Source organism: Ciconia boyciana, chromosome 3 (genome assembly GCF_034638445.1).
Source record: "Ciconia boyciana chromosome 3, ASM3463844v1, whole genome shotgun sequence".
NCBI classification, from domain to species: Eukaryota; Metazoa; Chordata; class Aves; order Ciconiiformes; family Ciconiidae; genus Ciconia; species Ciconia boyciana.
The window spans coordinates 92,842,438-92,859,707 of record NC_132936.1 but is presented as its reverse complement, the minus strand read 5'-3'; the positions used below and the strand labels follow the sequence as shown (position 1 = coordinate 92,859,707).

Genomic DNA, 17,270 nt, shown 5'->3' with positions numbered 1-17,270 from the left:
AAAGGAAAGAGGCTTATTCCAGTTTCCCTCAGAAAAATCTGAATATGGTGCCAACATCCTGGAGAATAGTAAAGTTTAGAATAATTTCCCATTCTCTGAATTGCCTTATTGATTAGCTCACCACTTATTTCTACCCTTTTATTCTGGATAACTTTTTGAGTCTTTTAAGTAATTGTAAGCATTACAATGGAGACCAGAAACTCAAAGGGTAACTGAAGGAACACTTGGTGCTCACCATCTAATGCTTTTCTGGGGATCCAGTTCTCTATCTGAGTATCTCTCTCCAAACAGTTTTCAAAAGTTGAATTTTACCAGAAATATATCCAACGATTCTACAAAGTCACTGAGGATGGGGGAGAGAAGCATTTGTGACCAAGGGTGAGACAACCATGTTGTAAGACCATTCTACAAAAAAAGTTGAAATTACTTAAATAATCAGAAGAAATTACATTAACTGCAGAAAACCTGTGTGATCTCCACACTACTAATGGAGGAAGTATTACGACCATCTCTGTCTTCCTACATAGGAACTTTGTCTTTATCATAATGATATGGTCTTAGGGAATTTAGGAATTCTTTCCCTAAATATACTTCAAATAAAAGCATGCGTCACTGTAGGAATTCTTCACTGGTCCACTTCAAAACATCTGATGCACTCCCACACTGGTGTGGATGGCTACATAAACATGACCTCCAAGAAAGGAGGGAAACAAACAACAAGGCTTTTGGCATACATATTTCTTTTAAAACAAACAAACAAAAATCACAGAGTTTCTCTCCTAACCTAATGACAACATAACGTACTTTATTATTTTCTACGTATCTTCATAGCATTATCTCTAAATGCCAAGATTTATCAGAATTTAATAGCAGCTATACTCAAATACTCAAAAGTCTAACTTCAGCAAAAGGACACATTATTTTATGAGTCATAAGAATATAACATGCTGTTTGATACTTGGCATTTTCATTAATGTTGTGTTTACTGGAGTTTATATACTATAAATACTTACGTTAGACTGTACAATCTAGGGGACATTTTAAAGTATTTAATTATATGAGATCATAATTATACATATTCTGAGAGTATGAATATTTCACATGCTATAGATCCTTCTATCATTTCACTATAAAAAAAAATTCACTACAGAATGGACTACGCCAAGGAAACCAGCAGATTCACATGTTACATGCTGTTCTTGCTTGCTGGAATGGTTAACACTCCAGTCGGCAATCCTTTTCTCTTAACCTTTCTCGTTACAGTGCTTATTCATTTTGTTACAAAATACTTCCTAAGAAATATGCAGGAAACTGAACAAACTAAGAGAAACTCAATAAAGAGACAATTGAAAATTTTTAACTGGATGCAGGATTCAGACAACTGAAGTGTTACAGAAAAGAAAGACCAGAGAAAAGACTCTCGTCTAATCATAACAGAGTAATTAAAAATGTTAAGAACAATAAAGTTTTTCCTAAATCCAACCAACTCTCAATAAGAGTTCACCCTTTAGTTGAGCTTCTCTGAAAATCCCAGCCTAAACTGCCATCTAGAGATAATAAAAAAACTGATTTGAATTATGAAAAAACAAATCTTGCCATAGGACACAAAACAATCCCCCTTTATCAGGAAGCAGGTCTCCCAAACTCTAGGTTTATGCAGGGATTACTATCTGCATTTCACAAAAAATAACATGGCCAAGAAGAACTATTTTTAGCTCTGTATTTAAATGAACATCTTGCCTTGCTAACATGTAAAATCCTTGTTCTCCTTCTGTGTGCAGTCAGAAAAGCAGAGAGATGCTGAAGCTTTGCCTTCTTTCTGTAGTCAATTGAGAGAATCTGTTTTCTAGGAATAAATTACGCTATGCAAGTCAAGTACTGGTGCTCTTAAAGGCAGAATGAAAAAGCTAAAGCAAAAATCTCAAACCAAACCCAGTATGAGTCCATGTTAGTTACAGAACACAGACTCACTTGACAACCTGAACCACCCATAATCTTCTAACTCAGTACTGCTGTATTTCAACAAGGAGCCAGTTGAGGGAGGTGCGTGCCCCTCTCCATCCACCCTCCGCTAACCCCGTAGCTCCCAGGCAATCCAAGCTTGCTTTAAGGCAAGATCAGTTGGCACAAGCAGCCCTTCATGTTGGAGGCTGCACAGAAGGGTATCATTAGAGGTGCTGCACCCAACTTCTCAAGGCCCCGCACAGTGCAGAACCTCACCCCTCACTACAGCCCTGCCCTCCCAAAGGCTGGGAGGCTCGCTGATCCCGTACACACGGCCGCTTTGCCCTGCTCTCTCACTTTGCTGGAGAGGAAGGAGAGGGGAGCATGCCCTGCTTCCAGCTCTTCCCGTCTCCACGCTCAGGAAGAGCAGCTGTACAGAAGAGAGGTGTAAGACTAGTATTGTAAGTATCAAAGTATCACTTCACTGTCAACATGTCATTTTGTTCCTGCACACGTGCAGAACCAGAAGACTGCGCATCGCTAGATGAACCACAGCTCCCCCCAGCACCTACACAGCTTTCTACACCACTTCCAAGTTACACATTGAAAACAAAGAGCCAACAAATCTGAAAGGGGAAAAAAAAAAAAAAAAACCCACAGCTTTCTGGGTTCCTTCTGATACCATATTAACAGGGGAATTGTTCAGGACTTTTTATGCACTGTAGATCTACCACAACTTTACTATATGTCCTGCTTCTTTGTTAACACTAACTGCTGCAATGAGCTGAATGAGTTCACTATTGATCTGTTGTCTGCTTCAGTGCAGGAGCACAACATCTTGGGAAGTTTCTTTTAAGTTTCTTTGTTTTAAATCTATTTACACATGTCGTATTTGTATGAAACAGAGACTATGTATCATTATAACCTTATTTATTTCCAGTAAAGTCCCAAATGACTCACAAAGAAAAGGCTGGGTAGGTTTCACCTCATACTAATCGTGGACTTGCGTTTCCTCACCAAAATGTGGCAACAGCACACGGCACGGTCATGTCTGTACAGCAGGGACCAGCTAGCAGCTCCCTGTCTTCTCACAGCTCTTACTGCCTCCTCTCATGGGAGGGAGGCTGGCTGCCATCAATGGCAGGGGACGGACACTGTGCTCAAAGTCTGCGTTACTGCTTTAGCTTGGGTCAGGATTCTCTCCTGAAGCAAATCATACTCACCAAGGTTTGGTTCGCATTGTGGAGCCATCTTAAGGCACATGAACTGTATTTCTTTTAGATGCAGACAAAAAAAACCCCAAACAAACAAAAAACTAAACCCAAAACGTGAATACTCCAAGAATGCACCTAATGTATTTCAGCCTCATATTGGCATTCATTCCATGACAGCAGACTACACCTAGTCCAAAATAAAACACTAAGCCCTGAAACACACATACCATAAGCCTCAGGTCATCAAAACCAAAGGCTTTAGTCTATAGACCTGCTCCAGTTAGTCCATGCTTCTTGCTAATGTAGACAAAGCCAAAGATTACAAGAATCTGGATCCTCTTGTTCCACCCCCTTCCCAAGGACAGTAAGTGAAAATAAAGCAGAGTGGAACTACCACTGAGGGCTAACAAGAGCTTTCCCACTACAAAAGCCAATCTATTCCTTGTATATGAAATTCAAAAGTTTTATTTACATATTATAGTAGCAAGCACAGAAGAGGCAAAACCAAGCTACTCAAGTAATGGCTTTCAGTTTTTCAATTTTGAAGTGTTTAAAAACAACATCAAAGAATAGATTAAAAAGGATTAATGTACAGGTCAGTTACATGAGGTCAAAGTAGTTATGTCTTTAAAATTGAGACATTTAATTTTGATTTAGACATAATTTGAAGGAGACTGACACTGCTTTTACTGAGATGATGGTCTTAGAATGAGAAGAAACAACATTTGGGGAGAGTATGTTACAGTTAGGCTTTGTATACACAATGTAAATAAACAGAACTTGGTAAAACTCAAAGCCACAAAACTGATTAAGCACAAGCCTCAGGAACCGTTTATGACCAGAAAACCTCCATGAAGCACAGCTGCAAACATCTGACGTACTCAGTTCCAATGATGAGAAGTACAGCTCTCCTGGATACTACCATTTCTAAGAGCTGAACTGAAGACAGAGAAAGAGTAGATTCAGAGCAACCAATATTAAAATATTTAGTGGTACAGAGTTTTATATCTAAACTGGGGGACCCATGTGTGATTCTAAGTTTCCAGGTCTGGATCCTAACCCTATATCAGAACAAGACCTAAGCATGCAATCTTTCTCTCACCTCCCCCAAGAAAATTCAGCAGCACAAGCTAGAAGCAACCTAGGGTATACTCCATCTAGGTCTTGGACAACTGGGGGTCTAGAACTACTGGTCACACTGTGAAGTGTCCTTGTCGTGAAGAAGACGCAAAGCTGTAGCATGCTAACTCAGCAACAGTGAGAAGTATAGCTCTGGAGGTTTAGAGATTAGATGGCTCAAACTGAATAGCAATGCACAAGCAGAGGCCATGCAGTTTTGGGAACTGAACAAAAGGGACCTTGCTCTGGACAAGTATTAAGACAACTTTCTAGTCTCCTTCTTGTCCAGTAGGAAGACCCTACTGTTGTATATTTTCTTATTATGAAAAATAAATTAAACCTTGTTTATCTATAGAGCATTTATTTAATGTTGAGTCAGGAAGTCTTTCAAGAGAGAAGAGAATAAGCAAGATAATATTTTAATACAAAAGAGACAACAGAATGTTTGTCATATTTTCTGATGACCTTTCCAAGGTGCCTGAGCACACGACAGACAGGATAAAACTTCATGACCAAACTCAAAGAATCTAGTCCAGTTCCAAATCCAAAATCCTCAAGTTATACGCATGCATGGAATACATGCACGCATACATACAACACCTTCAGCTGACAAAGACACAAGATCCTTTTTCTCTTAATTGACAAGGATGGTGTACACTGGTTCTACATCTACACAGACAGTAATTCCTCTCTATAACAAATTTACTCTAAGCGTAATCCTGCAAAATCCACTTCCTCACCTGTTTGCCTTATGAGCCTTCCTTACACCTCTGCAATAAGGAGCTCATACTTCAGTACTCCATTAACAACCAACTCTCTCCTTCCCACTAGCATTTGTTAATTCTCATCATTATGTTAGTGAAAGTTAGAATTCCTCCAGGCAATGCTATTTTTTAAACTATCCAGTTTACATTGAGAACACTCACAAACAATTTATATTAATACTCCAGACAAAACATATTATTATACATTTTAGAAGGGGTCTACTATTACAATAAGGTGGTTCTGTTAATTATTTTTTGTTAAGATATCAGATACTGCATACAATAAGTAATTTCTTTCTTGACTTCCCAACATGAAAAATAGCTCCTTGTAATCATTAAGAAAAAGAAAACAAAACTAGAACAAATAGAAGAGCATATTTTGTAGGAAGTAGTATTAACTAATAGAAATTTAGTAGCAAGTAACAAAGTAGGAGACAACAGGTTTCAAAAGGATAAACATAGAGTTGAGAGGCAGGAACTCCTAATTTCCAGCTTAGGCCTTCCAGTCAGTTGTTATAACTTGTCCAAGGCTGCACTTAACCTATGGTTCCATTTCCATAAATGAAATAAATAACAGAAAACCCACACTCAAGGTTTTACTTGCCTTACAGCCATGTTAGAGTGCTAATTAATGTTTGTATAATGCTCTGGTAATGCAACAAGTACTAACAAAACATGATGTCTCCAGCCATGGTGGTATCTTATTATTGCGCTTACACAGATTATAACCTGTGATAACTATGACTGGAAGACAATCTTTGTCGTAAACCCTTTCACATGCTTAGAACTTTCCAAGGTGTTTATTGCTGTGGTTGAATTTTTCCCACCTTTGTCTCTACCCAAAGGCGGATGTTCTGAACGCTTCAAAAAGGTTATTTCTGGTTGTTAGACATCATTCTCCCAGCGTAAAGCAATTCTGAATACTTTAAACGCTGAGCTTTATGATTTCATCTTTTTAATTAGAATGAGGCAGTTCTTCATAAGCAAGTTTGAAAAAGAATTTCTTAAGATAAAACTTTACAATGTAAAACTTAACTATTAGGCACAGAGGGGGAAAACCTATATGCCTAAAATCAGCTATGGTAGACATTCTCATACAGGTAGTTAACAAGAAAACAGAAGCTCACCTTCTGAGGACACACAGTAAGGCTTCCAACAGAACATGAATACTGTACATGAACACAACAGACAGTTCAGCTTCAAACTAAAATTTAGAAAAAGGACTTGAAAAGTCCACTTGCCTCCTCCATACAGATGCTGCCCTCTGACCTGCACAGAAACATTTCAAACACCCCCTGTTGCTGCTACTGAGGGAAATGCCATGCAGCTGCCACTGCTCCCAGCCAGACTGCCACCTGCCTGGGATGGAAGTCACCCAAGGGAATGACAGCCTCAGCCATAGTCCCATGTATGAGAAAGCAGGGCTAGCAAACACCACCATGCAAGAGAAAGGGAGAGGGGCAGATTAACAAAGCCTGGGCTGCAAGACCATACCTCTTCCCTTCGACCCCCTCTTTCTGTGGGTTACAGGCAGGCTTATTCACACAGGTGCAGCAGAGCAGAAACACATGGTGCTTGCTCCAGCCTGGGACTACACCTGAGCTAATAAGCCTCGCTGGTCAGAGCTGGCTCTCAGCACTCTGGTTTTGGAAGCACAATGCAGACAAATGGAAGTTGGCTCTGGAAAGAGCCAGTATGGGTCTGGGGTTTATTAGCTCAGGCTTTGCACCATGCAAAAGAATATAATCTGGCCCTAGAGGCCAAATAGCTTATTAAAGTGATACTGAGCCTGAGCTAATAAACCCTGACAAAGCCAAACTGACTCTGCATGAAGTCAGCTCAGGTGTGCCTGCATCCGTGGCACAATTAATCCACAACTGGAATAAACCACTCAAAAACAACTGAGCCCACTATCTGAATTTAAAAATCACTTATTTTTACAGGAAACAAAGGGGTTAACTTTTGTTCAGTTATAGGGTTTCTGTTCTTCTGAAAGGAACATCGGGAGGTTCAAGAAAAGGAGATATCTGGCTTTTATGACTGTGAGACTAATCTTCCACAGCTAAATCAAGTCAGTGCTATCTCATGGTTTGCCTAAGTTACAAAACAGACAACTTCAGTAAATTTAGTGCTTCCCTTGGCTTGCCAAGAGAGGGGTAAAACTGAGAAGATCCAAGCCAAGTGTATTATACCACTGCTAAGAGGTATCAGAGTAGTATCAGAGCAGACAGCAAAAATACTTAATGTGAAGGAGAGCCCAGTATCAGAGACACAAAATGAGAAAGAAAGGTCAAAGGGAGAATCCCCCCACCTTTCTTTTAACTCTTTCTCTGCTACTCCATTCCTCTAATAACTATATGAATGAACCAAGTAATTAATGGATTTAAGTGAGATTCTACGCAATTATTCCATAAAAATGTAATTGCCTGACTTAGTCCTTATTGAAGGCCCTAAAAATAGAAAGGAAGAAAAAAAAGACAAGACAAAAGAACAGTTGGATGATAATGGGAGAAGTCAAAAAGAAGACGCTTAAAGGACAGAAAGTAAACTACTTAATTTATAAACAAAAGTTTAAAAGGATTAAGTTATCTGGACATAAAAGTTACTAGAAGACAGAGAAAGAGCCACGAAAAAGAAAATAGTTTGGGTTTTGTTCAAAATAGTGAAAATAAAATTGGTTGACAATAGTATTACAGTTGAAATATAGTTTTTGACTTTTAAATCTCCTGAATTTATTAGGAGGTTTTTTCACTTTGATTAGTCTTTCAGCTAAGGTAAGTGTTTATTAAGCTCTGCAATTAGCTTCAAAATACCATCTCAAACAATGTAAGCTGAAGGAAATAATTGTAGTACTCATAATGTGTGTTAAGCAAAAAAGGTGACTAACCTAACACAGCAGCACGTATTTTAAGCTGAAAATGTTAATTTAGATGACTACCTTAAATGCATGTCTAAGTTGGTCAAGGAAATTGTGAAGTTTTGTCTTTAACAGCCTTCTGTAATAAAGTCTTTGCCCCTTAGCAACAGCTCCATGCAGGTCAAAGGTACTTGACCTTACTGGGGATTACAAATGTGATTGCTCCCTATTGTGAAAAATCCCACACAGGGACAAAAGCCACTATAAAAAACCCCAAACAGAGCTTGCATCTTGAAAGCATTGTTTACTCCAATTCTCTCAAGGACAGAAGTCTGTCCACCTGAACGAAAGTGATGTTCCAAGATCTGCCCAATCTCGCTGATACCTAAAGGGGTTTCCTGAAGAGTCTGAGTCTTTTGAGTGACCTCATGGCAACATCACTCCAGTTTAGCCATTTGCAGTCATCCTGAATCCTGCCTAAATTAGCAGAGATTCTTCCTCTTTCACATTAGAAAGGACAACCTGGCTATAATAGTATTGACTCGATCAGTGTTACTTTATGCACATTTTTTGTGTTTCTAGATATCCCAATAAAGGTACATCCCTGTACAGGAGCTTCTCCAAACCCATTTCTTCCACCTTCTTCAGCACCTCAAAAATTCCATGCCCTAAGCATGGGATCATCCTGTGTGCTGCTGGTGAGAGGACAGTGTGGGTAGACAGCAATTCATTCCTCCCCACCTGTGCTCCTCTGGCGGGTTCTCTACCCTGTTAAGCCCTCCTGTTCAAAAAAATTCCTAACACCCAAGCATTAAGGGGGGAGGGGCGGATTTTCCACAAAAAATAACCTCTGCAAAGCTCTCTCAAAAAATGCCACTACCTATACTGAGAATAAACATAAGAAGCACTTGCTGTTCATCCTTTAGCAAAGCTGAAAGTTAGCAAGCCGGGATTTAGAGATGAAAAGTGGAGTGCTACAACTGCTGCACACCACGATACTGTGGGAGAAGGGCTCGAGCAAGCGCACTGGTGAACCACGCCAGTGCGGCGCAGGTGGGATCTGTAGCTCAGCCAGCACCTCTTCGCCTACAGCCGGTGTCGGGATCCACCACCTCGCCAGATGCCAGCGCGGTTCTCACAGGTCCCCCCGACGCTGACTGTAGCGGCGTCCCCACCCCCCCCCCGACCCACACGGCTACTCACGTTTGATGCATCTCTGGGAGCCCGTGGCCTTGCTCCAACCGTGGCAGCACTGCCCCCCGCAGACGTTGACCCTGCAGGAACAGCAAAGAGGGGCGAGGGTCCGGCGGGGCCCCGCCCGGCCCCACTCCCCATCCCCAGCCGGGCCGCGGGGCGGGGGCTAGGCCAGGGAGAGAAAAGGCGGGAAAAATTAAACGCTCCGAAGAACGTTTGAGGTAACTCCTCGTCTGGCGCCAGCTCTGATGGGAAAGGCGGGCTGGCGCCTCCCGGAGAGGGCCGGGGACGGGCGGGCACCCCGAGCACTGCTTTCAGGGACGCAAACCACAAAGGCGGGGGCCGTGGCTCGCCCCCGGCAGGGCCGAGGCCACCCCCGCCGCCCCAGCGGGAGGACCGAGAGAAGGGCGGCTGCGGGGCTCCTCGCGCACTCGACGCCTCAGCCCGGGCACGGGACCCGCCGCGGGCTCCTGGCGGGGGTGGGGGGCGGAGCTGGCCCCGCGCCGGCCTCGGGTGCCGCATGGAGGCGGCAACGAAACGGGGGGTTACGCGCCCACAGCGGGTTTGCAGCCAGGCGGGCACCGGCGGCGGGCAGGTAACGCCCGGTGCCCGCCGGGAGCCCCCCGCCCCGAGGGTAGGCAACAACGGCCGCGACAAAGGTGCTCAGGAGGGAGGGAGGCTGCAGGGGGGCGGGCGAGCAGCACCACCGTCGTCTCAGCCGCGTTGGGGAGCGGGGGACGTGCGGGGCCCGGCGGGCAGGAGGGCGCCTTACCCCGGCAGCGGCGGCAGCTGGTGCTTCTGGCGGAGGGGCAGGCCGGCGCTGCTGTTGCCGTGGGGGCCCGGCGGCGGCTTGGGCCGCGGTCCGAAGCGGGCCGGCTTGGCGAAGGAGGCGGCGTGAGCGGCGGAGTTGGGGTGGACCTGCCCGGCGGAGCTCAAGCGGAGCTGGACGTCCGCGCCGGCCGGCTTGCTCATCCGCCGGGTCCGCTCCAGAGTGCCGGTGCCGCCGCCGCCGCTGTAGCGCGTGTTCAGCTGTACGTTAAAGGTGCGCTGCTGCTGCTGCTCCCCCCCGAGGAGGGCCGGGCGCTGATGCCGGCTGCCGGAGGAGCCCGCCCGGCCGGGCTGCAGGACGTACGTGATCCTCCTCAGCCTGCCCTTTTCGGAGGCAGCGAGCGCTGGTGACAAAAGTGCACAGCCAGCGAGGAGGAGGTGGAGGAGGAAGCCCCATCTGATCCGAGCCATTTCCACAGCGGGAGCCCCTGCAGCCGGCGAGCTTCGTGGACCCCCGGTACAAGGGTTTCCTCTCTTCCAAAGGACGTGTGTGCGTGCGACCCGCTCCCTGCGCCCCGGGTGCGGATCCCTCCTCCGCTCGCTGCCCCCTAACCTGCTCCGGGGGGGGAAAGGAAAAAAGCCTCAGGTTCCCCCCACCCGCCCCCCAAACTGTTAGAAAAGTTCAGCAAACACGTCGCCCCGCGGAGCAGGAAAACATCGTTGGGAGAAAGGAAGCGGCGGGTGCGAGCGGAGCTGCGAGCAGGAGCGGGAAGGGAGGAGGAGCAGCAGGGGAAGGGTGTTTGCTGGAGGGGGGTGGTCGCAATGGAGAGCAGATGTTTCGGTTGCCGGAGCTGCCCGGGGTCTGCGTGCGCGTGTAAGAAACGGTCCTTAAGCCAGTCCGGGCTGGGAAAAACCCCCTCTTTTTAAGAGTTTCTCCGCGAGTGAGTGCGTGCGTGCGTGCGGGAGGGGAGGGGGGAGGGGGAAGGGGGGCGGGAGGGGGTGCCCCTGCCCCGGTGCCGGCCCCGCGCAGCCAATCTGGGGCCGCCGTGACGTCAGGCGGCGCTCCCGGGGCGTGGGGGGCCGCGGCGTGGGGCCGGGGCCGGGGCCAGGTGACAGGGATGGGGACGGGGAGCGGGGAGGCCGCGGGGGTCCCGGCTGCGAGCGGGGCGATCAGTGCCTGCGCCAGACCCTGCGCCGCTAAGCAAGCCTCAAAAATACATATTTCAACTTATGGGCGCTATAACTTGCCATCTGCCTGTGGCACAGACGACACTGCTATGGCGTCCAGTGGCGTAACGTACCGGTACGTTTGCAACAGTTGGGCATTTCTTTTCTATTTTAATGGATACGAGGGAGTTGGAAGAATAAAAGGGTAATACCTTACTCGCTGCCCGTGTCTTGCTGTGGGGCTCCATGCAACAGATTAAGGGTCCCTCTGGGTAGAGCAGTGATGTCAGATGGAGGTAAGGCTTTAAACCCCCAAAAGTTTTCTATACATGCGGCACTTTGTAGGTAGGAACTCCATGAAAGCACTTGCACACGTTAAAGGTAAGCATATTCCTCAGTCTCTGCCTGATGAGAGCCATAGATTTGAGATTGCTCTTAGTAGAAATCCTAGCAGGATTAGGAGGGACCATATTCTTTCTTGTTTTTCTTTATGTTTGTAAAGCAGCATGTATTCCTAAAGAACAAAATACAAACCACAACTGTACACTTGGAACTAATATATAAGCAAAACTGCCTACATTTTTCTCCAGTGTGTCTTTAACTGATGTCACCTTTTAGCATTGTAAATAAAGAAACAAACAAAGTTCACAAAATAACCCAAAGGTTACATCTTTTAAAATACTCAGAAGCTGATGTGTCCGAGTTCTTTCCAAGAAACTTTGCAGAGAATCAAACAGTTTGCAAATCCAATAGCTTGGAATCCAGGTCCTCCTCCCTGGGTTCTCCTCTGCTCTTTTCCAGAGCTTTAAGGACACTGACCCTGGCTCCAAACTGATGAGATTTTGTTCTTAAATGCTCTTGGCGCAGCTACACAGCCAGCACGGGGAGCAGGAGGGTTTTACATTGACAGGATTCCAGGCAAGAGCCAGTGTTAGGAGCACAACCTTCCCTTCCTCCTTAGTTCTCAACTATTTAAAACTGCTCAAAAATAAATAGATGTTTTAAATAGATGAGAGTTTGGAGCTTTCTATAGTCAAGAGTGCAAGGGGGCCACATTGGCATTAAAGGCTTCTGCTCCCGTGCCTCCAGCGCTCTGAATCAAAACCCAGTGTTGAAAAGAAAATGCCATTAGCACTGGGGGCTTGTAAATCTACAGTGGGTTAAACTAGAATGAAACTCTGTGGTGGTTCAGAAAAAAACCTGAGACAAAGCCTGAAAGTAGCTCCAGCTTGAAGATAACTAAGAAGTTAACTGTGAGACCACTGCCTCCTCTCTTAGAAAACATATACATCTGTTGTTTTTTTAACTTGCAAGACATTCTCAGCAACTGAACTGTTCAGTCTTCCGAAGGCTAATTATTGTCAATCCTGAGTATGCTAAGTGTTTTCACAGTGTTTAGGGAACAAAAAATACCTTGAAGCCAGAGAGGTGGGGTGAGGACTGTGTAAGTAGAGAGAAACTGGTGTGCTACTCAGGATTGTTGCTCTGCACAAGGCCGCTGTCCTTCAGAAGTTTTCCAGAATGAGATCACAACTACGTGTGTGGCTGGGTTTGTTGAACAGAGGGCAAAAACTGCATCATTCCACAGCAGAAGCCAGTTGCTTTTAAGAAATGTGGGGTTTAAGTCATGTCAAGCAGGGGGCAAATGCGGTGTATTACTGGCTACTGTACAGCAAATGGTAAGGGACCTCAAGGAAAATTATCCACAAAGGTGGATGCCTTGCATAAAATGATTGAAGTTCAAAAATATTATTGAAAAAAATGTTAAGTATTAGCTGAGATTAATTGGTAGAGGTCAAGCACTCCTCACAAATTTACATGGCAGATCTGACTTTCAATGTTCTCTTTTTTCCTCTAACAAGGAAATCCACACTTTTCTTTGTTCATCTGGCTTTGGTCACTTTTTTTTTTTACTTTCCACACACCCCCCTTGGGTCTGGAGGGTCTTGGGTGTTAGGGACCTAGTTTGGCTGCAGTAACACATTGGGTTGGCTGTAGAAGTTTTATCAGCTAAGAGAGCACTTCAGTGAACCGCCACTACAGTCTAAGCAGTGTTCAGCTCAAAATTTTTGCTCAGCTCAAAATTTCTTCACACGTAGAGTCCCTGCTTCCAAAGGACAAAAAGCGCATCTGTCCAACACCAAACAGCTAGATGCTGGCCTTTCAAAAACAAGCCAAGTGGCTATGAAAGGATTTAACTCAGTGGTTCCTGAGGATCCTCTAGTAAATGGTATCACTGCTCCTAAGAAACCTCCTCTGGCTGCTTCCCCAACTCCTGTGGAGAAGGCACCAACTGAGTTTGCAGTTAGAAGCAGGAGTCAGTATCTCACACCACCTACCAGCCACACCACTCTCTTAAGAGTTGGAAAACAATTCACACTGTTTCTGTTCCTTTCCCCCGTGGTTTGTGACTAAAGGGTGAACACAGGGAAACATATAGAAAGGTCCTTAGTCTGTACACCTCCCGCCAGAGGGGCAGCCCTCTGAGAAGGCTGAGGAAGGCAGAACTGGGTGGAAGATTGGGAGCAGGAGGGATGCAGGAGGCAGAATTGCTGCCCAGTGAGATGGCAGGATTGCTTCAAGGGTTAAAGGCTTAATGGACAGGGGAGAAGCCAGTTTGAGAGTGTGAGTATCTGCAACAAGAACCAAAATAGCATTATTCAAACCAAAATGAAAGCAAGAACTAAACTGCCATGTATGTTTTTGTTCAAGTCTCATGACTTTGGGGCTAGTCCCATGAGTTGAGTGAGGAAGGACAATTGTTTTGAGCCATCAAAGCTGGCAGCACTCAGACCTCCACAGTTCTTTTTCAGCAAATGAAGGAGACAGGACTGTGGCCTGGTGTCTCATGGAGGATATGTCTGGTGCATAGGCTCGCAGGGCAAAGCAGGGACCTTCACAGGACGTTTCAGGGAAGATGTATGTTATGTTGAGGGTGAAGTCATCTGAGCATGTGTGATCACTCAGCCTTCCTTATGCAGCATAGTGCCACAGTGTCTCCCTGTGACCCTATGTCCAGGTTAGCCAGGCAGCAAGCTGAATGATTGGCAGTGCCCGATGTGTTGGGCTACGTGGCCAGCAAGTGGCCCTGGTGCTCTTGTAGATCCACCAGGCAGCAAGCCTTAGCCTGCAAGGAAAGCTGGGTTGGAAGCTCACAGTTAACATATTAGAGTTTGACAAGGTTGAATGTCGTGTTCAACCCCAATTTTGGCTATAGAATAGCACTTTTACAGTAGTGTAGCTCCATTAGCTTCAATAATATTACTCCAAACTTCTTCTGACCTAAAGGAGGAGAAGCAGTCTCTGTAATTTCTTGTAAGCTGAGAATCAGCTGGAGACCTGCATCTGCTGTTTTCCTTTTCTGTACTATACAAGTATCTGCAAAAACCCCCTGTATTTTGCAGGTCAAATTATACCTTTAGCCACAGCTTTGTACAGGTAACATGACTCTCATTTAGAAGGTATTTCTTTTGAACAAAAGATAACAGCTTCGTCTGATTGTCATCGGAGTAGGGAAAAGAAGTAATTGACCTTTATTATGTCACTAAAGTATATAGCACACGTGACTCTGAATACATACATTGAAGTAGATTTGCAGAGTAACACCGTGTCAATGTTAATATAATTTCTACATGGTATTTTTTGAACAGAACTGTACCTTCCAACCATGACTGTTGTTTGTTCCTTCAGGCAGAAACTGTAATTACTCTACAGTTTGCAACTAACATCCTGAGGCCTGAACCGTTCCTGAGTGTTACCACAGTATAAATATCATTAATAATGTTTCACGAAAAGACAAGTCCTGCTCACTCTATTCATTTAGGCACTTACATTCACTTCCAAGGAACTCAGATAGTCAGACTAGGTCTGGACAGATGTGTGAGGCTTGGAAGGAAGTGGCTTAGCTTTGCTGAACCCATTCGCTACCGGTGGCCTTCCTTTGTGACTTGGAGATCTGTAATGATCAACCCTGGCATGTCTCGATGTTTCCAGACTCACACTACATTACCTTGGGTAAACAACCTTCTGCCTCCCCCTCCTTGGATTTGCTACCATGAATGCATCTTTGTAGTGTGTTCCCCAGCACCTCCTCTGAAAAAAGTCATCGTCTCCCAATGCATCATTATTGCCACTGCAATCAGGGCTCTGCGCATTAGGCACTACACACACATGCCAGCAGATAAATCATACCGGCTCTTCTGACTGGGAGTCACTTGGTCCTGAAGCAGACTAGCTTTTCAGGGACGAAGGAACTTTTATGGTGAGACTTAGAGCTTGGTCCGTATATGAATTCGTATCTTGGAGCAATACAGGTCCTGTGTGGCACTGGGTGTCTGAAGCAGTCAGATTACCATGCAGGTAGTCTAGAGCTACAAGTCTGGATGGGAAAAGAAGACAGACTAATGATAGCCAGGGTAATGGTCATCACGCCGCCTCAGACTACTACCAAAAGAGATTGCCATAAGGACTTTTTTTTTTTTTGCATTAAGTCACACTGAAAGTTGGATCCATTTGGCACAAGTCTAATGCTAGTCTATCACTACTGACCACCGCCATATCCAACAAAATACATGCTTACGGTAAGTAGGAGTTGGCTTCTTTTCAAGTTGCTGACATAACTGTAGTAGTAAAAGAAGTTGTGTGGATTTGCATAGTCTTGAATTCCATTTTCCTGAACTAGCAGAAATCTCTGCTAGAATATTTGGCAGTTTCACAGTTATCCTCACATACATAAAATAACTGATTCAGAAATACAAGATTTTTTTCAAGATATGAAAATCTCCACACTGTGCTGTTGCAATTATTCTTCCCCTCAAGGAAATAAATATATCTTGTCTACAAAACAATTAAAATATCCATTGAACTTTTTTATTACATTATTCCTTGCAATTGCTTGTTTCTTTGTTCAATCCCGTGTACACTGAAAATAAATAAACTGCAGAGGAAATTAGGTGGAAAGGACCACAAAAAAGAGAAAATACATTTAATGATTTCACTTTACCTTAGGAGAAGACATGTTTAAACTAACACATTCTTCACAAAAGCAAAGTAAATATTATAACTAATATTTGAAAACTCTCACAGCATGGCTATGTCATATGCCAAGAATACTAACCTCTACAAAAATAAACTTCAGTGGTGGATCCTGATTTTTCACTGTTGCACTGTGTGCTGCTCAGACTTACGAAAGCTGAAGGAAAATGCATCTGTGTAAAATAAAGCTCCTCCTGACTTGAGTTAGCATTGAAGAATGTCTTAAAGATTTCATAATTATACATAATCCAGGCAGACCAGCCCATCAGCATAAGTGGAAGAGAAGCAGACAGAAGTGGTATGAGATTATGAAAAGAGGAGCCACAGCTCCTGGGAACACCAGCCATGATTACCCCTGCAGCAGCTGCTTAATAACCAAAAAGTAATGTTTTCACTCCCTTGTCTGTGCCTGGTCTCCCCCACTGACAGCTTGGGATGATGCTGGGTGCGCAGCTTGGGTATCTACTGTCCACTTTAACCTTGCTCTCCATGTGACAAAGAGAGAAACCCAGCCCTGCTTAGACTGCTGTGCTAGAAACTAGTACCTGAGCTTGACTGTCAGGGTAAACAATTGTTTAAAGACCAGCTGGGCACACAGAGCAGCTGATCCTGGCTCTCTGGATTAAAAAAAGGGCAGAATACTACTTCTAATGATACATTTGGAGCAGCTCCCAGCCACACCAATGTTAGAGGCTGGGAGTATGTGTATAGGTCCTCTGTCTGCTGCTCTTTCAAGGTTTGTGGTGGAAGGTGATGAAATGAAAATTACAAGCTTTTTTTTTTAAAGTAGGTAGGGAGAAAAATGCTGGGCTTTCATTTCCATCACTTTTTCTCTAATAGCAAAAGGTGTCTGCAGAGGTGTTTAATGTCAGTCTGCAGTGTGTCTGTCTGCGTTTTGCATCAGGATGCTTGAACGCTGACCCTGGTCTGAGCAGGAGCACCTCTGAGGGCCCCCTCCACCCTCAGTTATCGTGCGAGTCTGTGACGAGGTGCGGCATTGCGCCTAACAAGCAGCCTCAGGTGTAAACAGGCACAGCTTGTGCCCATTTTGGGTGGGACAGAAACCAGTTTCAAAAAAGTAAGCCTGCAGGGTAATAATGTGCAAGGCTTCCTGGTGTAGGCTGCAGGTGGGAAGGAGCTTGAGGACTGGAAGAGCTAGGACATGCCAGAAGAGATGAAGTAGACCCCAGAAAAAGGCTAAACACCTGG

General features: G+C 44.8%; 1 protein-coding gene across 4 annotated transcripts in view; it reads right to left on the bottom strand.

Moving 5' to 3' along the window:
* Positions 1-10,788, bottom strand: part of LTBP1 (latent transforming growth factor beta binding protein 1) — a 203,741-nt gene extending 192,953 nt beyond the window's left edge. For 3 of the 4 annotated variants that reach the window (XM_072856611.1, XM_072856612.1, XM_072856613.1), the window contains exons 1-2: positions 9,865-10,786; positions 9,102-9,172 (exon numbers count right to left, since the gene is read on the bottom strand). In XM_072856611.1, the coding sequence (XP_072712712.1) occupies positions 9,102-9,172; positions 9,865-10,331 (538 nt within the window). In that variant the 5' untranslated portion in view covers positions 10,332-10,786. Of the gene's footprint in view, positions 1-9,101; positions 9,173-9,864 lie in introns of all 4 variants that reach the window. The other variant, XM_072856615.1, reaches the window with a different exon arrangement.
* Positions 10,789-17,270: the final 6,482 nt, after the last annotated feature.